Source organism: Rana temporaria, chromosome 2 (assembly GCF_905171775.1).
Source record: "Rana temporaria chromosome 2, aRanTem1.1, whole genome shotgun sequence".
In the NCBI taxonomy this organism is placed as follows: domain Eukaryota; kingdom Metazoa; phylum Chordata; class Amphibia; order Anura; family Ranidae; genus Rana; species Rana temporaria.
Window position 1 is genome coordinate 138,677,213 of NC_053490.1, and position 24,174 is coordinate 138,701,386.

The following is a 24,174-nucleotide window of genomic DNA, read 5'->3' on the forward strand; positions in this document are numbered from 1 at the left end:
AAACCAAGATATACGCCTGAATCTACTACCTTCTATTCTTTCTACCTCTTCAGCTGCTACTATTTTTACTATTTTACCTCGTTGGGTAATAAAGCACAGAAAAAGACATCTAAAGTGTGGACATTGCAATTCTTCTCAGCTCTCGTGTACCCTAGTGGAGAAATAGAGGTAACATGCCACTCAAAACTAACCAACAGCTCCTTCGTGGGTAGTGCTACATATAGATCAGACAAAAATGAGGGACAAACAAGGACCAAATCAGGGACAGTGCCTCAAAATCAGGGACAGTTGGGAGCTATGCCTAGTTCTGTTCTGCCCAGTTATGCTAAGCTTAGCAGGAAGCGTAGCAGGGGCAGCTTCTTAGAGTACAGAAGGGACAGGGGGTGCAATATCAAAATGATATAAAGAAATGCCAAGCAAAAATGTTCAACAGTAATGGAATCAATCTGAATAATAACGAGAGGGTGAATTAAAAGTTCTGTGCCCAGGATTAGGGATGAGCTGAACACCCCCCCGTTCGGTTCGCACCAGAACCTTCGAACGGACCGAACGTTCACGCAAACATTTAGAACCCCATTGACGTCAATGGGACTCGAACGTTCAAATTCAAAAGTGCTCATTTTAAAGACTAATATGCAAGTTATCGTCGGAAAACGGGTTTGGGGACCCGGGTCTTGCCCCAGGGAACATGTATCAATGGAAAAAAAAGTTTTAGAAACTATCACTTTTTCTAGAGCAGCGATTTTAATGTACGTTGCCCTTTAAGCCCAGCTGTGGGGTCGCGCGCGAGCCGCGGGCACGTGCACGTGACCCGGTCCGAAGCTCCGTGACCGCGGGACTCGCGGACCCGATCGCTGCTGGAGTCCCGCGATCGGTCCCCAGGGCTGAAGAACGGGGAGAGCTGTGAGTTCTTCACTGTGGCGCCGTCATCGATCGTGTGTTCCCTTATATAGGGAATCACAATCGATGACGTCACACCTACAGCCACACCCCCCTACAGTTATAAATACAGATGAGGTCATACATAACCCCATCAGCGCCCCCTTGTGGTTAACTCCCAAACTGCAATTGTCATTTTCACAGTAAACAATGTATTGGGGCTGCGGACTAAAAAATTGTCTGAACGCATCGGTCAGACGGCCACCTTCTCCACCGCCTCATTCTGTGACTGACCGAAGCCTCAGCAACACGTTGTCCAGGACCAGGATTTTGTAACCCCCCAGTCTCTGGGAACGCGTTGCACAGACCTTTCTGCAAGGCCTCCCGAAGATGTTTTATCTTCTGCTTCCTCTGCGCCAGCAAGATAAGGTCCGCAACCTTATTCTTGTAACCTGGATCAAGGAGAGTTGCCAGCCAGTAATGATCCCTCTCCTTGATAGCACGAATATGAGGATCCTTCCGCAGGCTTTGCAGGATCAGGGAGGCCATGCAGCGTAGGTTTGCTGAGGCATTCGGAGTGGAGTCCTCTGGGTCGCTGAGGATGACATGATCCGCAGCCACCTCATCCCAGCCACGTGGGTTCCTTGGGACTGTAATTGATCCCTTGAAGACTGCTGCTGATGCTGAGTGCTAGGCTCCACCTCCATGCTGACACAATCCTCCTCCTCCTCCTCCTTGTCCTATTCCTGTGTGATAGGTGGCAAGCAGGAACACTGTCTGGATAAAGGGGGCCTTGAGAGGTAAGGAAGTCCTCCTCTTCCTCCCCCCTCTGTTCTGCCTCAAGGGCCCTGTCCATTATTCCACGCAGCGTGTGCTCCAACATGTGGATAAGAGGGACAGTCTCACTGATGCATGCACTGTCACTGCTCACCATCCGCGTGGCCTCCTCAAATGGTGACAGGACAGTGCATGCATCCCTGATCAAGGCCCACTGGCGTGGGAAAAAAAACCAAGCTCCCCTGACCCAGTTCTGCTGCCATATTGGCACAGATATTGATCGATGGCCCTCTGCTGCGTGTGCAGCCGCTGCAGCATGGCCAACGTAGAGTTCCACCTGGTGGGCATGTCACAGATTAGGCGGTTCTTGGGCAGGTTGTATTCCCTTTGGAGGTCTGCCAGCCAAGCACTGGCATTATATGACCATCGGAAATGCACACAGACTTTCCTGGCCTGCTTCAGGACATCCTGTAAGCCCGGGTACCTGCCCAAGTACCACCAAATTAAGGATATGAGCAAAACAAGGCACATGGGTCAGTTTCCCTGTCGCAGGGCGGAGAGGAGGTTGGTGCCATTGTCGCAAACCACCATTCCTGGCTTAAGCTGGCGTGGCGTCAACCACCTCTGAGCCTGCCCCTGCACAGCTGACAGAACCTCTGCCCCAGTGTGGCTCTTGTCCCCCAAGCACACCAGCTCAAGCACTGCATGGCATCTCTTTGCCTGCGTACCTGCGTAGCCCCTTGAACGCCTACGGAGCACCGCTGGTTCCGAGGACACATCAGCACAGGAGGAGGCCACAGAGGAAGAAGAAGAAGAGGAGGGGGTAGAGGAGAGAGGTGTGTCACAATCAGTGGTAGCATTTTGGAGGCGTGGTGGTGGAACAAGCTCCAACACTACTGTACCTTGTCCTGTGTCCTTCCCAGCTGCCAGCAGAGTCACCCAATGCGTGAAAGATAGGTAACGTCCCTGTCCATGCCTGCTGGACCATGAGTCAGCGGTAAAATGCACCTTACCACTGACCGCCCTGTCCAGCGAGGCATGGACATTGCCTTCGACATGGCGTTAGAGAGCCGGAATCCATGAGAAAAAGTGGCATTTGGGAACTTGCCACTGAGGTACCGCACATTCCACAAACTCACGGAAGGGGGCAGAATCTACCAACTGAAAAGGCAGCAGTTGAAGCTGGGGCAGGGAAATTTGCCTGGTACAATCTGCCATCAGTATACCGATAGTAGATTGCCCGCATGTACTAGGCTTTGACACACCTAATTCTACACCTTCAGTCCTATCAGTGCAGGCTTCAGAGAGGACTGAGGGTATAGTGGGGTTGGAGATCCCAGCTGATGAGGAGCAAGCGGAGGTCCGCTTTGTTCTTTGGTGTGGGTCTTTGAGGTACGCTTGCCAACGAACTGCATGGCAGTTCGACATATGTCTGGTCAAGCATGTGGTGCCCAAGCGGGTGATGTTTTGGCCATGCGAGATACGCTTGAGACATATGTTGCAAATAGCAGCGATGCGATCTGATGCACTCGTCTCAAAAAAGGCCCACACCAAAGAACTTTTGGAATAACGCTGAGACACAGCAGCGCCCTGCACATGCGCAGCTCTGCGTTGTGATGCAGTCAGTGTGCTGCCCTTAAGCTGGCCCCTGGAGGGCATCCTGCCTCGTTGGAGATGTGCCTGTGCCTCCTCCTCTCGCCTATCAGGCACCCACGTTGAGTCAGTGACCTCATCATCCCCTTCCTCCGCATCACTGTAGAAAACCTGGCAGTATGCTGCAGCTGGGGGAACATGACTGTCAGATTGCTGTCCTTCTTGGGCACCCCCTCTCTCTGGGCTCACATTACTGCCTTCCTCTAGCTGTGTACCATCATCGGAGCCTTCAAAACGCTACGCATCCTCATGCAGCATGTACCCAACACTGTGTTCAAACAGTTCGGGGGACTCCTCAGGAGGATATGGTGGGGCTAGGGAAGAAGTGACTGATGCCATTGAGCAGAGGGAAGAGGACACCTTGGCAGGACGGCTTGGTCATCCACTCTACCAAGTCTTCGGCATGTTGTGGCTCAACATGGCCAGCTGCCGAAAACAAGGACGAGCGTGTCCAACGGCCAAGTGCTGATGAGGATGCACCATGTCCACGACCAGCACTGTTGCCTCTAGACGCAGAGCCTGCTTGCCCTCGTGACTCTCTGCCTCTCCTTGTTGTCCTTCCAGACATACTAATGGCCTGCAGAGGACAAAGGCAGTACACACACCTCGTAGCTTTAGGTGCAAACTAGAGAGGACACGTGCAGTACACACCAAGTAGCTTTAGCTGCAAACTACAGAGGACACGGGCAGTACATACCAAGTAGCTTTCGGTGCAAACTACAGAGGACACGGCAGTACACACCAAGTAGCTTTAGGTGCAAACTACAGAGGACACATGCAGTACACACCAAGTAGCTTTAGGTGCAAACTACAGAGGACACGTTCAGTACACACCAAGTAGCTTTAGGTGCAAACTACAGAGGACACATGCAGTACACACCAAGTACCTTTAGGTGCAAACTACAGAGGACACATGCAGTACACACCAAGTAGCTTTAGATGCAAACCGCAGAAGACATGTGCAGTACACACCAAGTAGCTTTAGGTGCAAACTACAGAGGACATGTGCAGTAGACACCAAGTAGCTTTAGGTGTAAACTACAGAGGACACGTGCAGTACACACCAAGTAGCTTTAGGTGTAAACTACAGAGGACACGTGCAGTACACACCAAGTAGCTTTAGGTGCAAACTACAGAGGACACAGGCAATACACCACGTGAGAATACTGCAGCTAGCACAATCAACTGCCTGCCAGAAAATTAGGAATAGCTGATCTAGCTAAACTATACAGTGTATAAATATATGTACAACACCTGGGATGCATATATATCCTCTACACACTGTAACTTTAACTGACTAGCCTGCCTGCTCTATCTACCTAGAAAAAAATTACACTGTCTCTCTCTCTCTGTCTGTCTTTAACCACTGCCGCAACCCACTACACAAGGCCGACCTGCAGCGGCCTTTTATAGTGTGGGGCGTGTACTAAACCCCCTGAGCCATAATTGACCAAAGCCACCTGGCTCTCTGTTTTTTGCACGCTGTGATTGGCCAAGCATGCGGGTCATAGTGCATGCTTGGCCAATCATCAGCCAGCAATGCACTGCAATGCCGCAGTGAATTATGGGCCGTGACGTGCCACTCGAATTTGGCGCGAACGGCCCGTAACGTTCGTATTTCGACGAACGGTCGAACATACGATGTTCAAGTCGAACATGGGTTCGACTCGAACACGAAGCTCATCCCTACCCAGGATAAAGAAAATGGTTACACCCCTGAGGACTTATGAAAATATAATAATAAGAAGTATATTAATATTTACTTGTGTGCTCTGCAGTTTAAGTCACGGTGCACCATAAAAATAAGCGTATTTTTATAGACGGATGTAGTGTTTTTAGAATGATGTGTCTCTGTTAGAATGTGAAATGCACTTTACCAGAAGGTGTGGGAGACAGTGTCACAATGCTTCTTTATGACATGCATTCAATAAAGTAAAGCTGCATGGGTTGTGCTGTCTCTATCAATTCCTTAGCAGAAGAAGATAGCCTTATATATCAGTAGCGATATATCATTAAGTTGAATGCAGGATTATGTTAGGTGTAAACCCACTGACCTTTCTCCCTCATTGAGCACTAATAAGCTTAGGGCGGGCATTATAAATGTGTAACCAGCTGATTTAATGGAACACTTCTCTTAGTACAAGAGATTATGATAATTGTTCATTAAGGAATGTGTTCAATGATCCTTTATGCTAAAAAAAAATCATAATAACATTGATAAGTACATAAAAAATAAAGTGAACATGAGAATTTGGTACTGTGATATCAGAGGGAATAATGAAAAAGTGGTAAAAAATATATCCAACGTGTTAATAAACTCTTCGTGCCACTTGGATGCTTCATGGCTAACTGCAGTGGGTATTCATACTGCGTATGCCAAGCAATTACCTAAAGAACCTGTTGTATCAGGGAAAACATAACCTAGTATCCGGTTATTCGATGAATTAATGCAGCAAGCTAGAATGATGCACAATAAGTTGTAACCCATCGTTATCAGTTCAATTATTGAATAACAATCTATTCATTAACTTTCATAAATGGCAGATCACAAATGCCACCCTTTCTTGCACCAACCAGCCCAAGAACAAACTGCTGCCTGTTTGAAGCACTCAGAAAGCAAAATCCACAAATTTGGAATATAGAGATGTTTAAAAGATAACTGTCTCACCTGCCGTCAAATCTGTGCTTCATGAAGTCAAAGAGGGCCTTCTGCATCATGTCTGTCACCTAGAAGAGGAAACAAGAAATGCTGCTAGGTTTTTGCTAGTAACTGCACATTGGGTCTACAGATAACCAATCGTCAGGTTAACCTGTAAGTCCAAAAAAAGGGACATTTTAGCAGGCAGTCTACAGAGTGAATTTATGAAGACTGCATTATGGGTTACAGGGCAGTCGGCAGTCTGAATTTAAATTAGCAAGACATTTGGAGAGTTGTCAGTTTATAATAGTATGCATTTTTGTGCCGCAGACTGCAGCTGCCATTTGGCTCAAAAGCCATGATTTCTTTTACATCAATATTTCCAGGAGTTAATTTCCTTGTCATAGTCTTAACTATTTCAGTCACTGCAACAAAGACTAACCTACTATGGCACAAGTACTTTTATTTTATTTGCGTGCCACAAAAGTTATGGCAGCAGGCAGGTCCCAAAGCTTCCATACTTCAGCCGAGCCTCACAGAAGAGTAAGGCCCCGTACACACGACTGGTTTTCTCTGCAGAATTCAGCCAGAAACTCGATGGGAGACGTATTCTGCCGAGAAAACCGGTCGTGTGTTCACTTTTCGCCGAGGAAACCGACGAGGATCTCGTCGGGCCAAAAAGAGAACATGTTCTCTATTTCCTCGTTAGTCAATGGGAAAAGTTGGCTCGCCGAGATCCTCGGCGGCTTCACAAGGAACTCGATGAGCAAAACGATGTGTTTTGCCCGTCGAGTTTCTCGGACGTGTGTACGGGGCCTCACATATTGAACAGCCCCTTTCCCTTGAAAGTGATATGTCAATTATCCAAGGTCTGTACAGATTCTATACCATGCATCAGCTATGGGCAGATCAACAGAGGACCACTATGAATGTTAATACAGGCGCTGCCTGACTAACCTAGGCTGGGTCCACTTGTTATTAGGCCTCCTCTCATTCTCCGGAGAAAAAAAAGCTGCGACTTTATCAGATCTTTCTCGTTGCCTCTAATGAGTTCCAAAACAAGTCTCACATCAGTGTTCCCTAATGCAGTAATTAGGGTCTTTCCAGCAAAAAGCCAACTAGTTTGCATAATCATGTGTTGTATAAGAGGCTGCAGAATTGCTCATTCCTGTCACACATTATTACTTTGCCTGTGAACAAGAGGCCTGACTCAGCATACATCTTTAATATTCAATTGTGAATTGAACTTTGCAGAAACACAGAGCTAAGTAAGTGGCATATGACAGATGACTTTCAATTAGTAAATTAACACAACAATAACCATGCACATTTTTTTTTAGTTTACGATTGTATCAGTTAAAATGTCAGTTTATCTTCCACTGTCTTCTTCACTGCTCAAGCTATGCTATGCTATCTGATATTATATCGCTTGGTGTTCCGAGCTTTTGCCTACTATGCAGTATACTCTGGGGCATTGAACGACTTTTATCGCAATGTATCACTGCTGTTTTTTATTGTACTGATGAACATTGTACCACATATGTAGCATCCCTTTGTTGGGATCTTCTTCTTCATCTTATGCACTAATCTGTTGAATTTTCGTTTCTACCAATAAAAACTTTGTAAAAGAAAATCTCAATAAAATTTGGTTGTAACATGACAAATTTTGGAAAATTTAAAGGGGTATGATTACTTTTTCAAGGTACTGTATGCCTGGTAGAACTACCAAAAGAACATCACAGTGGACACTTATATAAAATGTCCTAACCCCCTCAACTCCCACTTTTTGAACTAAGGAGCAGTTGCTTTACTCCACAATGCTCCTATCTCTGTAACAAAGAACAAACACATTAATATATCAGAGAAGCCTAATGCCCTGTACACACAATCGGAGTTTCCGTCGGAATAAACTCTGATGGGTTTTTCCAACGGAATTCCGTTCAAGCTGTCTTGCATACACACGGACACTACGACGAGCCTAGAAAAATTAAGTTCAATGCTTCTGAGCATGCGTTAAATTGTTTCCGAGCATGCATGTTTTTTTCTCCGTCGGAATTCCATAAAGACGAATGGAATTTCCGATTTTTTTTGTTGGAATTTCCAATGTAAAAAGTCAGATGGGGCATACACACAGTCCGAATATCCGATGAAAAAAATCCATCTGACTTTTTCCATCGGAAATTCCAATTGTGTGTACGAGGCATTACTTTTGTCACCATTATTAATACCTCATGGCCAATACTGATGGGGACAAGGACAGTGGCGGCTTGTCCATTAGGGGCACCCGAGCGCTGCCCTCTCTTACCCACGGCCACCACCCCCTATTCATGCTCTATCTATCACGGCCGACACCACCTAGTCATGCGTCAGAGGCTCTAATAGGCTTCAAAATAGGGTGGGCTTGTGGCGCAGAGCATTGCGCTATGAGCCCACTCAGGTGTTACAACAGCGAGTTAATATTTGCTGTTGAAATACTGATCCTCCTTCTGGCCAATCGGGAAGTGGGTCTGATACCCGTCACTCGATTAGCTGATAGGACAGATGCCTATTGGATGCCTAGTAGGAGGGAAAGAGATGCGCGGTGGAAGCCCCGATGCCTGCCGCAGCTTGATTTCTCCCAATGCCCCGATCCCCACTGCTGCCCGATGCCCACTGCCTAGATGGAGTAAGTGGACCGACCATCAGAAAGCGAGTGGAGGGGGGCTTTGTAGTGCCTCAGAGGGAGGGTGGTTGTTTACCACCCCCCCAAGCAAAAAAACACGAGCCACCACTGGACACGGATTAAATTAAAAACTGCAACCTTGTCCAAAACATCAGCCTGTGCTTTTGGACCACCATGGCCTGGCGGTTGTTGGTGCTGATCCTAAAAGTACGATTAAGAGCCCATTCACACCTAGGCAGACAAATTCGCGGCGTTTTGTCGCCGCAAATCGCGGTACAAATAGCAGTGTTTTATACCGCAATTTGCGGCGACAAAACGCCGGTATTGTCCGCCTAGATGTGCCCCAAGATTACACCCTCTATGGAGATGGTTCCCATCTCCTAGCCGAACGCCGAAAGCCGCCTGAAAAAAAGGTCCGGGACCTTTTTTCAGGCGGCAGGCATCAGGCGTCCGGCGTGGAGATGTGAACCATCTCCATAGAGGGAAATGTGTTTTCATCCCTCTGGCGGCAGCGGCGTCACACTACAGGCGACAAAACGCCTAGGTGTGAATGGGGGCTTAGAGCAAATAGAGACATCTAATGCAAACAGCAGAAAAATCCAGTTCAGGTCCTCACAAAACAAAATGTATAAATATAGAAACAATAAAGGAATAATCTTAACTTAACTTAAGAATTTATCTTAAATTTTGATGGCCATATACACAAACAAGTGCTAATGACAGTACATCCAAAACGGATCAGATAGTGGTGGCATCTTGGAAATAGTTACATAGCTGGTAAGGTTGACTAATGTCACCAGTCCATCCAGTTCAAACTGAGTGTGTATGTGTGTGTGACTACTACTGTATTTTCCATAAAAAAAATGTAAAAAAAACTTTTAGGCATGTTTCTTAGCAAGTGCAATGTGAAAACTACAAGCATATAGTTATCCATCATGCCATACTATCAGGGAGGATTCCAATGAGTGCAAATTTATTCTACAGGAGAACAACGACCCCAAACATAACCAACATCATTAAAGGGTCACTAAAGGATTTTTTTTTTAGCTAAATAGCTTCCTTTACCTTACTGCAGTCCTGGTTTCATGTCCTCATTGTTCGTTTTTGCTCTGATGTTGCTGTAATACTGCTCTGTTCTGGACACTTCCTGGTTGTCTGTTTCCTTTGGACCACAGTACTGAGAGCTTCTAGTTTCGTTTTCAAACCCTCACTTCTCTATGGCTCTATACAGCACAGAGGCAGCATAACATGCAAAAACGAAACTGAAACTAAGGTACATTATATGATTGTTTTTTATCTATTTTTAATCATTTTTAAAAGGAATCAGTTAACTATTATGTCTCTATACCCTGTAAACAGTCATTTGAGCAAAAAAATGTTTTCCTTTACAACTCCTTTAAGCACTATGTTCAGTGTAAAGAAGAACAATAAGTCCTGAAAGTGATGGTTTGGCCCCTGCAGAGCCCTGATTTCAGCATCATCAAGTCTGTCTGGGATTACAAGAATATACAGAAGGATTTGAGACAGCTTACATCCATAGAAGATCTCTGGTTAGTTCTCTAAGATGTTTGGAACAACCTACCTGCCAAGTTCCTTCAAAACTGTGTGTACAAAAGGTAGTCACACCAAAATATTGATTTGATTTAGATTTCTCTTCTATTCTTTTACTTTGCACTTTGTAAATTGATAAAAAAATTAACAAAATATATTTTTGAAGCATTCTTACTTTGCAGATTTCTTCACACCTGCCTAAAACGCTTGCACAGCACTGTACATAAAACTGAACAACAAGGTGCTTTAAATGATAACTAGCTCGTTACATTGGCAAACATGTATAATACTGCAGCTTATCATTCTATTGATGTGGTATCTTCATTAGTTTTCAGTTTTTAGGCTAAGAACATTTTCAACCAGTATCGAAAATACCTGTTGATTTTGCCAAAAAAGTAACATTCTTGCATCCTTCTGTAAGTGTAAAGGTATCTTTCCTATGTAAACTAATCCCAAGAAATATAATGGGAAATAAACAAAGGTAGACATATTTGAAATGCCGGCTGGGAAGCAATCATGGCTCCCTCCATTGATACAGCTGAGGAGTTAGAGCCGGTTTACACAGGCGCGACTCGTCAGGTGACTTATCCGCTTGACAAGTCACACTCCGTTCTGTACAATGGAACCATTCTAATAGGAGCGACTCAAGTCGCTCCGACTTAGAAAAAAGTTCCTGTACTACTTTGGGAAGACTTCAGGGCGACTTACATTGACTTCAATACAGAAGTAATTTTGCAAGTCGCCTCTGAAGTTGTGGGCAGTTCGCCTTGCTGAGTCGCTCGGCAAGTCGTGGTGCCCCAGTGTGAACCGGCTCTTAGGCCTCGTACACACAGGCAAGAATCTTGTCAGGAAAAAAACGTGTTTTTTACCGACGAGATTCTTGCCAAGAATCTCTTGCCACCCGAGTGTACACACTGACATTTCAAAAGAGCCGTGGTTCTCTTGAAAGGCAAGAACGCGGTGACGTCATTGCGTACGACGAGCTCATCGAGCATGCACTCGTCACATTCAATGCCGTCGCCGCCATCTTGCTTTACCCTACCTATGCCGTGGAAGCTACCGCACATGCATCAAAGTCATTTCTCGAAAGTGCGGGTTTCCACGGCGACAGCTAAGTATACACACTCTCGGGTTTCTCGTCGGGAAACAGGCCGACAAGAATCTCGATGAGGAAAAAGAGTGCAGGTTCTCTTTTTTTCTCGTCGAGATTCTGGACAGATTTCCTGACGAGAAACCTGAAAGCCTCGTACACACGAACGGTTTTCTCAGCAAGAAAGCTCTGCCAGCAGTTTTCTTGCTGGTTTTTGCTGAGAAAACCGGCCGTGTGTACGAGGCCTTAGTGTAGGCCAACCAGGGAAAGGTAGTCTGTTATTTGAAGAATTACCAGGTCAAAATAAAGGAGAAAAAGACTAATAAAAAGTTAGGCACCTCATCTAAGGTTTAGTAAACTGCAATGTGCTAAAAATTAGTTTTGGGGTTTTAGATACGCTTTAGGAGTAACTTTCGTTTTAAAAACATCCCTTCAAGTGGTTTGAACTGTTCAAATTTTCCAGGGAACTAACAAATAGAGGTTCTGCACTGCTGGTAAATATATAAATGTTCCCCTGATCCTCTTGGTTTTACAGTTTCCACTTAGAATCCAAAGACTTCCAGAGAAATACATTGATTCAGTGTTCTCTGTAAATCACTGCAGAATAAACATTATCGCTACATAGATGAGTGAAACAAATTACACTGATAAAAATGATTCTGTCGGCTTGTAATTTTAACATAACATTTTTATAATTTTCAACATAAAAGTAAATGTTAATTAATTTACTTTAAGTACCTTACTTAATTTTCATTAGTTCTTAAAACGCACCTTTTACATTTACGAAAATAATGTATAATATTGAGTAATCTAGACAAAACTATTAAAGCGGGGGTTCACCCGAATTTTTTTTTTTAACATTAGATTGAGGCTAATTGTGGGAAGCACAATCAGGTGTTTTTTTTTAAATCAATGCAGTACCTACCGTTTTAGAGATAGATGTTCTCCGCGGCTTCCGGGTATGGTCTTCGGGACTGGGCGTTCCTATTTGATTGACAGCCTTAGAGGCTTAAAAAAAACACCCGATTGTGCTTCCCACAATTAGCCTCAATCTAATGTTAATTTATTTTTTTCGAGTGAACCCCGCTTTAAGGTATTTGCATTTCCATATTCTAAGTTACATTTACTTAAAGGGGTACAAACTGGAAAAATTTAGTTGGTTTTACTTAAAAATATAGGGCCAGATTCACGTAGAATCGCGGCGGCGTAACTTATCCTAGATAAGTTACACCGCCGCTATTTTTTATCGCAAGTGCCTGATTCACCAAGCACTTGCGATGAAAACTACGCCCGCGGCCTCCGGCGGGCCAATTTAAATGGGCGTGTGCCATTTAAATTAGGCGCGCTCCCGCGCCGGACCTACCGCGCATGCTCCGTTTCCGAACTCCCGCCGTGCTTTGCGCGCCGTGACGTAATTTTTTTGAACGGCGACGCGCGTAGCGTACTTCCGTATTCCCGGACGGCTTACGCAAACGACGTTGATTTTTAAATTTCGACGCGGGAACGACGGCCATACTTTAGACAGCAACACACTTGCTGACTAAAGTTAAGGCACCTAAAAAAAAAGTGTAACTTTGCGACAAGAAACTTGACTAGCGGCGACGTAGCAAACGCGAAAAACCGTCGTGGATCCGCCGTAACTCCTAATTTGCATACCCGACGCTGGTTTACGACGCAAACTCCCCCCAGCGGCGGCCGCGGTACTGCATCCTAAGATCCGACAGTGTAAAACTATTACACCTGTCAGATCTTAGGGATATCTATGCGTAACTGATTCTATGAATCAGTCACATAGATAGAAACAGGGATACGACGGCGTATCAGGAGAAACGCCGTCGTATCCCTTTTGTGAATCTGGCCCATAGTTCCAGACAAGTTAAGGTATGTATTCCTAACTTAAAACACTATGGTCTGTAAATTGAAAAAAAAATTGAGTTGGCTTTACTTAAATTAACCAAGTTGAAAACATGAATAGTCTAATGAGTCAGACAAAAATAAGTTTAGTTGGCAGTACTTAAAAAGCTGATGCAAATAGTTGCCTCAATTGTTTTGAGTAGACTCAGCACACTATTTTTTTTACAGTGTAAGAAGAATACAGATTTTTTGCAAGAAGGCTCAAATGTACAGTATGCAATTGTGTAATCAGTCAAATATTGCACTTTGTATAGCTAATATTACTTTTACTTGGGAAAATCAATGTACAGAGGCGGTATTCCTAATGTACAATATTTTGTTCTTGTAGGTAGAATTCTCATAGGAGCAATGGAGAGCCATATCTGCTGATACAGTGTATTTCTGGATTGCCAAAAAGTTTGCTGATGCTATGAAAAAAGCACAAGAGCTAACTGGTGAAGCAGAATCTAATTTTACATTTAGCCTTTTTTGTTTTATTTCTCTGTGAACAAACATTTTATCATATATAGCACTCCAAAATGCCTTAAAATTGAAGACAGCATACTATATACTTTCAGCTCTCTTGGATGATGCATTAAAACATTAGCTATTTTAGCCATTACTGTTGCAGACCTTAACGGGTGAGAGTAATCTGCATTTTCTGATACATACACATTTCCTCTGTTTTCCAAAAATGTCTGCTCACTGACTCAGACTCAGAAGTTTCTAGAATGTGTACTTTCTCATTTACTCGTGATTTACAAGGGGTACACAGTGAAAGGAGAAGGAGCATACACCGCTCCTCCACCGCCCCTGCCCATTGAAATGAATAGGCAGCGCTGCCGAAGAGCCAGCAAAGCACTTCGGGGATTAAAAGCTCCCCGCTACCGGCGGAATAGTGCCGCTAAAACAACGGTAAATCGCTGGTTGCTAAAACTAGCAGTGCTTTACTGCTAACATGGCCCATTGTCAGTGTGAAAGAGTTCTTAAAGAGCTCAGTAGCTTAACTCCCCTGGCGGTATTCCCGAGTCTGACTCGGGGTTACATTTTTGTGCTGCGATCGGTAACCTCGAGGTCAGACTCGGGCTCGCCTTGCTGAATCCACAGGCAGTGTTTACTTGTCCCTGGATCCAGCGATCCCACCGCGCTGTGTGAGCGAGCGGGTGCTCGCTCGATTCACACAGTGCCTCTGTGTGCCGCCGATCTCTGTTCCCTGCGACGTTACGACGCACATGGGGCGAAGATCGGTGCCAAATTCAAAAAGCTATTGCTCCCAACGCTGCGTCAGCGTGGCGTAGGTTTCAAGGGCACAGGCCGGCGTAGGTAGAAGTGGGCGTGACCAATGCAAATGAGGCGTGACCCCATGCAAATGATGGGCCGAGCGCCAGAAAGATACGTATCACGAACTGTGCACGCGCCGTGACATGGACGCATCCCCCTGTGCCTGCTCACAACCACGTCGGAACAACTGCCTAAACTACGGATCACTGCGTACGGCGTGAACGTAACCTACGCCCAGCCAGACACACATCCAACGTAAAATACACCGGCTTGTGTTCCCTGGTGCAGACCTTTGCATGTCTGTTGCTGGGTTGCACCTCCTTTATGGGGAATAACTTTACGCCGGACGTACAACTTACGCACACCTCGTGTAGCCTGCGTCGGGCACACGCAGGTTCGTGAATCGCCGTATTTCCCTCATTTGCATGTTTGAATGGCTAATCAATGGGAGCGGCACCATATTCCCAGCCTGGGATGCTCACCCTAAGCCGGTGTAAGCAAGATACGTCGGCGGGGTGTAGCCTGTTTTTAGGTGTCGGCGTAAGTGCTTTGTGAATCTGGGCCATAATAGTTAACTGATTCCTTTTAAAAACAATTAAAAATAGATAAAAATCAATCATATAATGTACCTGCAGTTTCTTTTTCCGTTTTTGCATGTTATTTCCTGCCTCTGTGCTGTACAGAGCATACAGAGCCATAGAGCAGTGATGGTTTGGAAAATGAAACTAGAAAATAGACACACAGTAATCACACCTCCTTGAAGTTAGTGACCACAGAGAAAAAGCTCCCAGTACTGTGGTCATCAGGATACAGACAACCAGGAAGTGTGGAGATCAGAGAAGAATTACAGCAACTTGAGAGCAAAAACGACCAATGAGGACATGAAAACAGCACTGCATTAAGGTAAAGGAAGCTATTAACCTGCCTGGCGGTCTTCCCGTGTCTGACACGGGGTTAGATTTTCCTGCTGCGAGCGGTAACCCCGTGTCAGCCACGGGCTTGCCTCGCTAGATCCACAGGCACAAGTTACTTACCTTGTCCCTGGATCCAGCGATGCCACCGCGCTGTGTGAGCGAGCGGGACCTCGCTCGATTCACACAGTGCCTCCGTGTGACGCCGATCTCCGTTCCCTGCGACGTTACGACGCACGGGGACGGAGAACGGCGCCAAATTCAAAAAAGTAAACAAACACCTTACATACAGTATACTGTAATCTTATAGATTACAGTACTGTATGTAAAAAAAACACACCCCCCCTGTCCCTAGTGGTCTGTCCTGTGTCATGCATGTCATTTTATATAATAAAAACGTTTCTTTCTCCCTGCAAACTGTAGATTGTCCATAGCAACCAAAAGTGTCCCTTTATGTCAAAAATAGTTTTAGATCAGCTAAAAAACAGCGATAATAAATTATAATCACTTGCAGAATTGTGCGATAGCGATTTGTGGGGAAATTCGTCATAAAAAAAAAAAAAATAATGACAGCAACAATTCTGCAACTGAGCAAATTTCAGTGATTTTGATTTGATTACATTATTGAATAATTTTTATTATAATTATTTATAATTATTTATTATAATTATTTATAATTATTTATTATATTATAATTTATAATTTTGTTTTTAAAAAAATGTCATACCCGGGATGCCTATTAGAAGCTTGTTTGGTCAGATTTAAGTGAGTTATTTCTAAAAATTACAGACCTACAATATAAAACGCCAAATTTCCTTGCAAATAATGGTACCGCTTTTAGCATGTTTTTTCTGACAGAATCATACCGCCAGGGAGGTTAAGATAAAAAAAATGTTTCCTTTACAAACCCTTTTATTACTCCAGAAGCCAATCATTTTGTCCGTGAGGTTTTTTTAGTTCTAGTTTACAAAGTGATGTTTTATATCGTATCACACAAAAGCATAAAAACAAAACACACATTTTATCTCTGTACCAGATTGATGTATTAGATAAGTTATAAAACTAAAGGATCCATTTATTATATCTTTTTTTACAATGTAGGTTTGGGCCTCTCCTGAACTTGGAAAAATAAGAAAAACGCAACAGAACTAAATTATTTTACATATTTCTACTACAGGTATTAGTATTGCATAATCTGGATAGACACAAACAAACCGATTCTACTGATTGTAACTTTAAGGGGGTTTAAACTAGGGTTGTCCGATACTAGTATCGGTATCGGGACCGATACTGAGCATTTGCGTGAGTACTTGTGCTTGCGCAAATGTTACTGATGCTTCACCCGATACTTTTTTTTTTTACCCGAGAGCGGACTGAGAGGGGGCATTTGGGGACACATGGACACATTTTAAAAAAAAGTATCGGTAATCGGTATCAGCGAGTACATGGAAAAAAGTATTGGTACTTGTACTCGGTCCTAAAAAAAGTGGTATCGGGACAACCCTAGTTTAAACCCCATTCATGAAATTTGAGGTCACTTTTGAGGTCACATATATCTGCAGTGTTTTCTTATCTCTCTTCAAAGACCTAAGTCCTGTGGCTTTCTCCTGCTCCGTTCTTCGTTATCAGCATGATAACTTCTGACAAGTTCTCCTTCAACTGTGATAAAACCAGGCTGAATTTTGTGTCAGGGTGGGTGCTATACATAGATTAGCATAGAGCTGGTCTATTCACAGCACATCTCTGCATTGTTTCTTCCTTTTTTCTTCCTATGTGGAGAGGGGGGGGGGTGTATGCCTTTCCTCCAATCAGCTATCTCACACTGTATTGCAAGAATACACACCCACAGGTGAATCAGGAAGAGAAAATTCTAACAGGACGTGTACTTTTTGAACAGTATATAAAGCTGAAGACAGCAGATATACATGTAAAACTTATGTAGGAGGATTTGTTTCATCTTTGTGTATCATCTGAGGCTATTCACTTCACTGGGTATTTGTAAGGCTTTACATCCACTTTAAAGAGGAGCTACAGTCTTCCAGAAGAATTTTAACCACTTAAGCCCCAGGCCATATTGCTGGTCAAAGACCAGAGCACTTTTTGCGATTCGGCACTGCGTCGCTTTAACTGACAGTTGCGCGGTCGTGCGACGTGGCTCCCAAACAAAATTGGCGTCCTTTTTTTTCCACAAAGAGAGCTTTCCTTTGGTGGTATTTGATCACCTCTGCGGTTTTTAGTTTTTGCGCTATAAACAAAAACAGAGCGAAAATTTTGAAATAAAATAATATTTTTTACCATAATAAATATCCCCCAAAAATATATTAAATAAACGATTTTTTTCCTCAGTTTAGGCCGATACGTATTCTTCTACATATTTTTCGTATAAAAAAAATCGCAATTAGCGTTTATTGATTGGTTTGCGCAAAAGTTATAGCGTTTACAAAATAGGGGGTATTTTTATGGCATTTTTATTAATATATATTTTTTTACTTGTAATGGCGGCGATCAGCGATTTTTTTTCGGTACTGCAACATTATGGCGGACACTTCGGACACTTTTGACACATTTTTAGGACCATTGGCATTTTAATAGCGATCAGTGCTATAAAAATGCATTGATTACTATAAAAATGCCACTGGCAGGGAGGGGGTTAACACTAGGGGGCGGGGAAGGGGTTAAGTATGTTCCCTGGGTGTGTTCTAACTGAAGGTGGACTCACTAGGGGAAATGACTGATCGCTGTTCATACATTGTATGAACAGACGGTCTGGCATTTCTCCCCTGACAGGACCGGGAGCAGTGTGTTTACACACACAGCTCCCGGTTCTCGCTCTGTAACGAGCGATCGCGAGTGCCCGGCGGTGATCGCGATTGCCGGGCATGCGCGCGGGAGTCAGGAGCGAGCGGAGGGCGCACGCGTGCCCCTAGTGGCCGCTTTGCGAGGCGATGTAGAGCTACGGGCTCTCGCGCAGGAGAGCCAACCTGCCGCCGTAGAACTGTGGCGACTGGTCGGCATGTAGTTAAAGACACACATGTTTGTTCTTCTTAATTATCGCTCTTCCTACATTGGGTATTGTTATTAATACTAATTGTATGTAAAATATATATATATATATTTTTTATATTCTTTATTATTTTCTTCCATATAAAAAATCTATTTAAAATACATACATCTTTATCCAAAAAAAACACATTACATAATTTTTAGTGTACACATTGTTCCCATAAGCCACCCTCCCCTCCCCCTTACCCCCCTATCATCTTATTTGTACCTCACACACAAGCTCTATCCCTACTACAATGTAAACTTTTTCTTCCAGGTAAATTTATCCACTTTATCTATAAAGTGCAGCTCTCTCTCTCTCATCTGGCTAATCTCAGGCCTCGTACACACAACCGAGGAACTCGACGGGCGAAACACATCGTTTTCATCGTCGAGTTCCTTGTTCGGCAAGTTTCTCCATTCCCGTCGAGGAAATAGAGAACTTGCTCTCTTTTTGGCTCGTCGAGTTTCTCGACAGTTTCCTCGACGAAAATGTACACACGACCGGTTTCCTCGGCAAAAAAATATCTCCCAGCTAGTTTCTTGCTGGTTTTTGCTGAGAAACTCGGTCGTGTGTACGAGGCCTCACTCTTCTGATCCAGATTCTTCTCCCCTCTCTAGGGTGGACACCCCATTTTGCTCAACCAGGGCTCCCACAGTGTTTTAAATTTATTACAATTTCCACGCCTGATTAGGACTACTTTTTCCTTCCATACTGTACTGTTTATCACATTGACCCATTCTGCTGCTGTAGGCGCTTTCTGTGCTTGCCAGTTTTGTGCTATCAATTTCCTAGCCTGGAAGAAGACACCTTATACTACTGTGATGCCCCTTTGCTCATGTCTCTCCTCTATACAACCCAATAGGCATACCCTGGGCTCCGGTTCCAGGGCAGTCCCAAAGGTTGTATTTATAGTATCTAATACCCTAACCCATTATCTATGTAATTTTGGGCATTTCTACATCATGTGTATAAGGTCTACTGTGCTTTGACACCTAGGGCATTTGTCATCCGGTTTCCTTCCAAAACTATATAGCCTTTTTGGGGTGTAATAAACTCTGTGAACTAAAAATAAATGAGATACTTTTTGTGATGGGGCGAGTGACACTGATATCCCCAGCTCCAGTATCCGTGCCCATTGTTCATTTGTTATGAGGCCTACATCCTCCTCCCACCTTTGTTGATTTTTTTCCAATCTCCCTCCCCCTATGGACCCAGCATTGATGCGCTCATGTAATTCTGAAACAAGACCTTTGGAAGTCCCTGGTTGAATTAACCTTTGAAGGTGGTGAATTGTTTGCCATCTCACCGGATGCGCCTTGAATTTCTTGTATGTAAAATATTTAAATCCCTACCCGAACTGGTACTCTTGAATGGCTGGCGGCAGCCGTGTCAGCTTATGGCTACCCAACATGCACTACCCGATCTTGCGCATGCATGTTAACAACACTGTCCCGGGTGGCAGAGGATGCCCGTTGATTCCTGGAAATGATGACTCCAATATCCCAGAAGTCAATGGGAAACCAGAGATGACGTACCTCGCCACGGTGACGAGGACGCAGAAGTGAATTTTAACAAAAAAATATATTTATGTTAAAAATAAATAAAAACAATTTCCAAATATTTTAGACAGAGGCAATATCTACTAATGGAGACATGAGTATTAGGTAGGGTGAAGCTCTGCTTTAATAATCGTAAAATTGTACAAACATAAACATTATATTTTACCTCATAACCTTTGAGAGATGGACCGACAAGAACTACTGGCCGCATAGATGGAACAACATCATAGGGTGCGATGTGCTCTGTCTGAAAAGTAACAGAATCTTTTAGCTGAAGAAAAATAGCTACAATATATTGTACATGCACAGAATTCTGTTAAGTGATTCATGGAATGTCTGCCAGAATCTTGCTATTGTAATTAGTGTTTTATGGTAACAGACCATAATTAATATTGGTCTGAAAGAAGTCAGTGTTTAAATATTGCAGTGTGTGCCTTGGAAACGTGCAGAGCAATAGCTAAATCTACCTTATTCCCCGTACACACGATCGGAATTTCTGATGGACTTTTTCCATCGGATTTTTTGATCGTGTGTAGCCCCATCAGAGTTTTTTCACCGGAAATTCCGATGAATTCCATCGGAGTTTAGATATAGAACATGTTTTATATTTTTCCGATGGAATTCTGTCAGAATTCCGATGTGATTTGGCCGGGCAAAAGCCTGATCGTGTGTACACAGCATCACAGTACATAGGGAAGGCTGGACAGTAGAGCCTGTCAATTAAGAACACAAGAGCATGCATGTATGTAGCAGTAACCCATACAGTAGCAGTAGTTTGACTACCCATTTACAGCCCAATATTCTCAAGAGATTTTATTTAATAAAGCATTATTTATAATTATAGGGTGATAACAATTACATGAAAGACTTAAAATGCTTGCATTGACTGAAATATAACATCTCTGCATCTGATTCAGGTTTGTTCCCCTTTCTCTGCTCTGCAGGTATACAAAAGTTATACTCCACCTTAATCAGCTAACAAATTTTAAGTTGGGTTGTAAGCAATGCAACTATATATATGTTACAATTCAATTGTATTCAATGCACAAACAACTACCGTATTTATCGGCGTATATCGCGCACTTTTTTGCCCTGAAAATCAGGGCAAAATCGTGGATGCGCGATATACGCCGATACCCGCGCCGAGTTTTGAATACTGCGCCGGCATATACCGAGCGCAGTACACTCGGGCAGGCTCGGCCAGTCTCGGCTTCTTCCGCGGTCACGTCCTGGACGTACAGGACGTGAGCGCGACAGTTCCCGAGCCTGCCCGAGTGTACTGCGCTCGGCATATGCTGGCGCAGTATTCAAAACTCGGCGCGGGAAGCGAGCGAGGACGCCGGACCCGCCGAAGAGGACACCGGACCCGCCGCAGAAGGACACCCTACGCCGCAGAAGGACACCCGACGACGCAGAAGGACGCCGGACCCGCCGAAGAGGACCCCCGGAGCCGCAGAAGGACGCCGGACCCAAAGAGGCCGCCGATGGATGCCGTGCAAGACACCAAAACTGTAAGTACAAAAATAACTTTTTTTCCACAGGTTTGAGGGTCACTTTGGGGGTGCGCGGTATACGCGGGAGCGCGTTATACCGCGATAAATACGGTATATAGTGCAAGCTTGAGCAAAGTATAGTCTCTGGAGATAGAATTTGTACCATTCTTTATTTAACAAGTTTAATAACATAATAAAGGGACATGAAAGACGCAAAAAAAGAAGATCAAGGCAAGGGGTAGTCTACATAAACTTTACAAGACAAGAATACATAAGGAACCTTTGAGGGAAGGGATTCAGAGCGAATCATCTGTGGGCTGAGATGATTAGTTGCATCGGGGCTTATTTACTAAAGCTGGAGAGTGCAAAATCAGGCTCACTTCTGCATAGAAACCAATCAGCTTCTAACCTCAGCTTGTTTAATTAAGCTTTGGTAATTAAACTTGGAAGCTGATTGGTTTCTATCCAGAAGTGAGCCTGATTTTGCACTCTCCAGCTTTAGTAAATAAACCCCATTGAGTCAAAGAATAATGCTGGGATGCAAGGGTATGTCAAGGTAGGCTTGGGACAAAGCAACTAGGAGGGGGAAAGGGAAGGGAGTAGCAAGAGAAGTAGTAGTAGTGGAAAGATGGGGAGAAGGGGAAGAGAGAAAAGGCACAAAGAATAGGGATTCCCTGGTGACTCCCCATGGAAGTCCAAGGGGGGTCATTGGTTGGCACAGGGGATGGCGATCACTGAACATGAAGGTTGGTGGGAGCAGAGGGTTGTGTGGATAGGTAGGAAGAGGAGGTAAGTGAAAAGTTGGGGAGGAGGGAAAGAAGGCAGGCGGTGGGTTGAATAAGGCCCAGTACACACGATAGGTTAACCAGAGGACAACGGTCTGATGGACCATTTTCATCGGATGGGGACTATACAACATGGGTTAACAACATGGGCACTATACAACATGGGTTAACCCAACAACAAAGTAACAGAACGAACAAGAACAATTACTAAGTGCCTCGCCTTGGACTTGTGTATTCACATGCCAGCTAGTATGGTCAATGAAAAGCTTCTTAGATTATAGCCTTGAAGAGTTAGTGTGAATAGAGCTTCATACAGTAGAGTGGAGAGAGCAGCTTTATGAGGTCAATGAAAACACAATTCAATGGTTATGGTTTAGAGAGGCTATATAAGGTAAGCAAATTTTAATCTCAGGTGGTGAGACTAAGGTATTACAAAAACTGTCTGGGATCTGGTCTTTACTGCGGGTGCAGAACACATGAGGCTATAAGACATCGTTCAGAAACCCTGAATCTCTATTTGGAGAAACACACATTTTAAATCATAGGGATACAATGGCAAGGTTTAGCACTTTAGTGATTTTGGCTAAATGATTTCATCATGGCCAATGTTTTGGGACTAGGCACACAGTCCAGTACATGAGAGGTGAGACGCAAAAAGATAGGTGCAAACAGAGAGGTTGGGTGCATTAGACTTATCTGGCAGTGCGTGGTTATGGGTACGTAATGCTAGTGCTAATCCCATACGTTGAGGCCCTAAAGCAGTGCAATACATAACCTGTCAGATATAGCAGTGTGGAGAGCATTACATACGTAAATGTTTTATCATGTTTTCCCCTGTGGCTTGAAGTCTCAGCTCATCTGTATGTTAAATGCAGGTGCAGAGCTCATCTCAGAAGTGTCTTTACACCACTATAGCATAGAGAAAGCCCATCTCTGGAGATGTTTGGAGAACAGGAGACACAGGTCTGGCGGATGTGCCCACCTGGGGTATCCGGGATCCGTCACATTTACCATTATTAAACTCTGCAGTGTGTCGGTTGATTTCAATCAGACTTATGTGGGCACATGAAGTGAAGATGGCGGTACATGGGCACAAACACACACGCCTAATTCTAATCTTGACACTAGATGCTCTATTAAAGGAACAGAACTGAACTAGGAAGTTGCTGGATGATCAAACATGTTTCCCTGGGACCAGAATCTGCACTTGTTTCTGTGATCTGCTTAATCATTGCTGATTCAGCCTCTGGACCCATCTTTTCTCTGATCTGCTGTTGTGACCTGGCTCGATCCTGACCCTGTCCTCATTTGTCTGGTTCTTGACCGTGGCTTGCCAAAGATTCTGTTGATCCCCTAGGGCAGGGGTCTCCAAACTTTTTAAACAAAGGGCCAGTTTATTTTCCTTCAGACTTTAGGGGGGCCGAATTGTGACCATCAGGGGCAGAAAATGTCATGGGCCCATCATCAGTGAGAATAAATATGGCCTCAGGGTTGATGGTCAATAGGAGTGGTGTCCCTATTAGTAGGAATAGTATACTATCATTGGTATCCATAGAAGAAAAAATGCCCCATTGTTGGTGTGAGTGGGAGGAATAGTGCCCCAAGGGCCGGATAAAGGCTACCAAAGGGCCACATCTGGCCCTCGGGCCGCAGTTTGGAGACCCCTGCCCTAGGGTGATCTAGGCTTGCCTCCTGACTTCCGATTCTGCTGAAATATCGGTGTAACCTTAGCCTGCCCTTAGACCATGTTCTGCCTTCCATCCTGCCTGCTATCTGTCTTCCTGGTTGCTGACCCTGGGCTGTTTCGGACCCTGTTATGGATTCTGGTGAACTGTGGACTGAACTCTCGGCACTTGCTGCCCTTCCATTCCCTATGGCTATTCCAGGGGTGTATGGACCAAAGGTGTAAAGGAAGCCATCTTGTCACTTTGACCACTAACAAGATACATGATACAG

At 44.3% G+C, this 24,174-nt stretch overlaps 1 protein-coding gene across 2 annotated transcripts in view; it reads right to left on the bottom strand.

Moving 5' to 3' along the window:
• Positions 1-24,174, bottom strand: part of CACNB3 (calcium voltage-gated channel auxiliary subunit beta 3) — a 264,611-nt gene that overhangs the window by 25,634 nt on the left and 214,803 nt on the right. For both annotated transcript variants that reach the window (XM_040341192.1, XM_040341191.1), the window contains 2 exons: positions 20,107-20,187; positions 5,978-6,036 (listed from right to left, as the gene is read on the bottom strand). In XM_040341192.1, the coding sequence (XP_040197126.1) occupies positions 5,978-6,036; positions 20,107-20,187 (140 nt within the window). The remainder of the gene's footprint in view (positions 1-5,977; positions 6,037-20,106; positions 20,188-24,174) is intronic.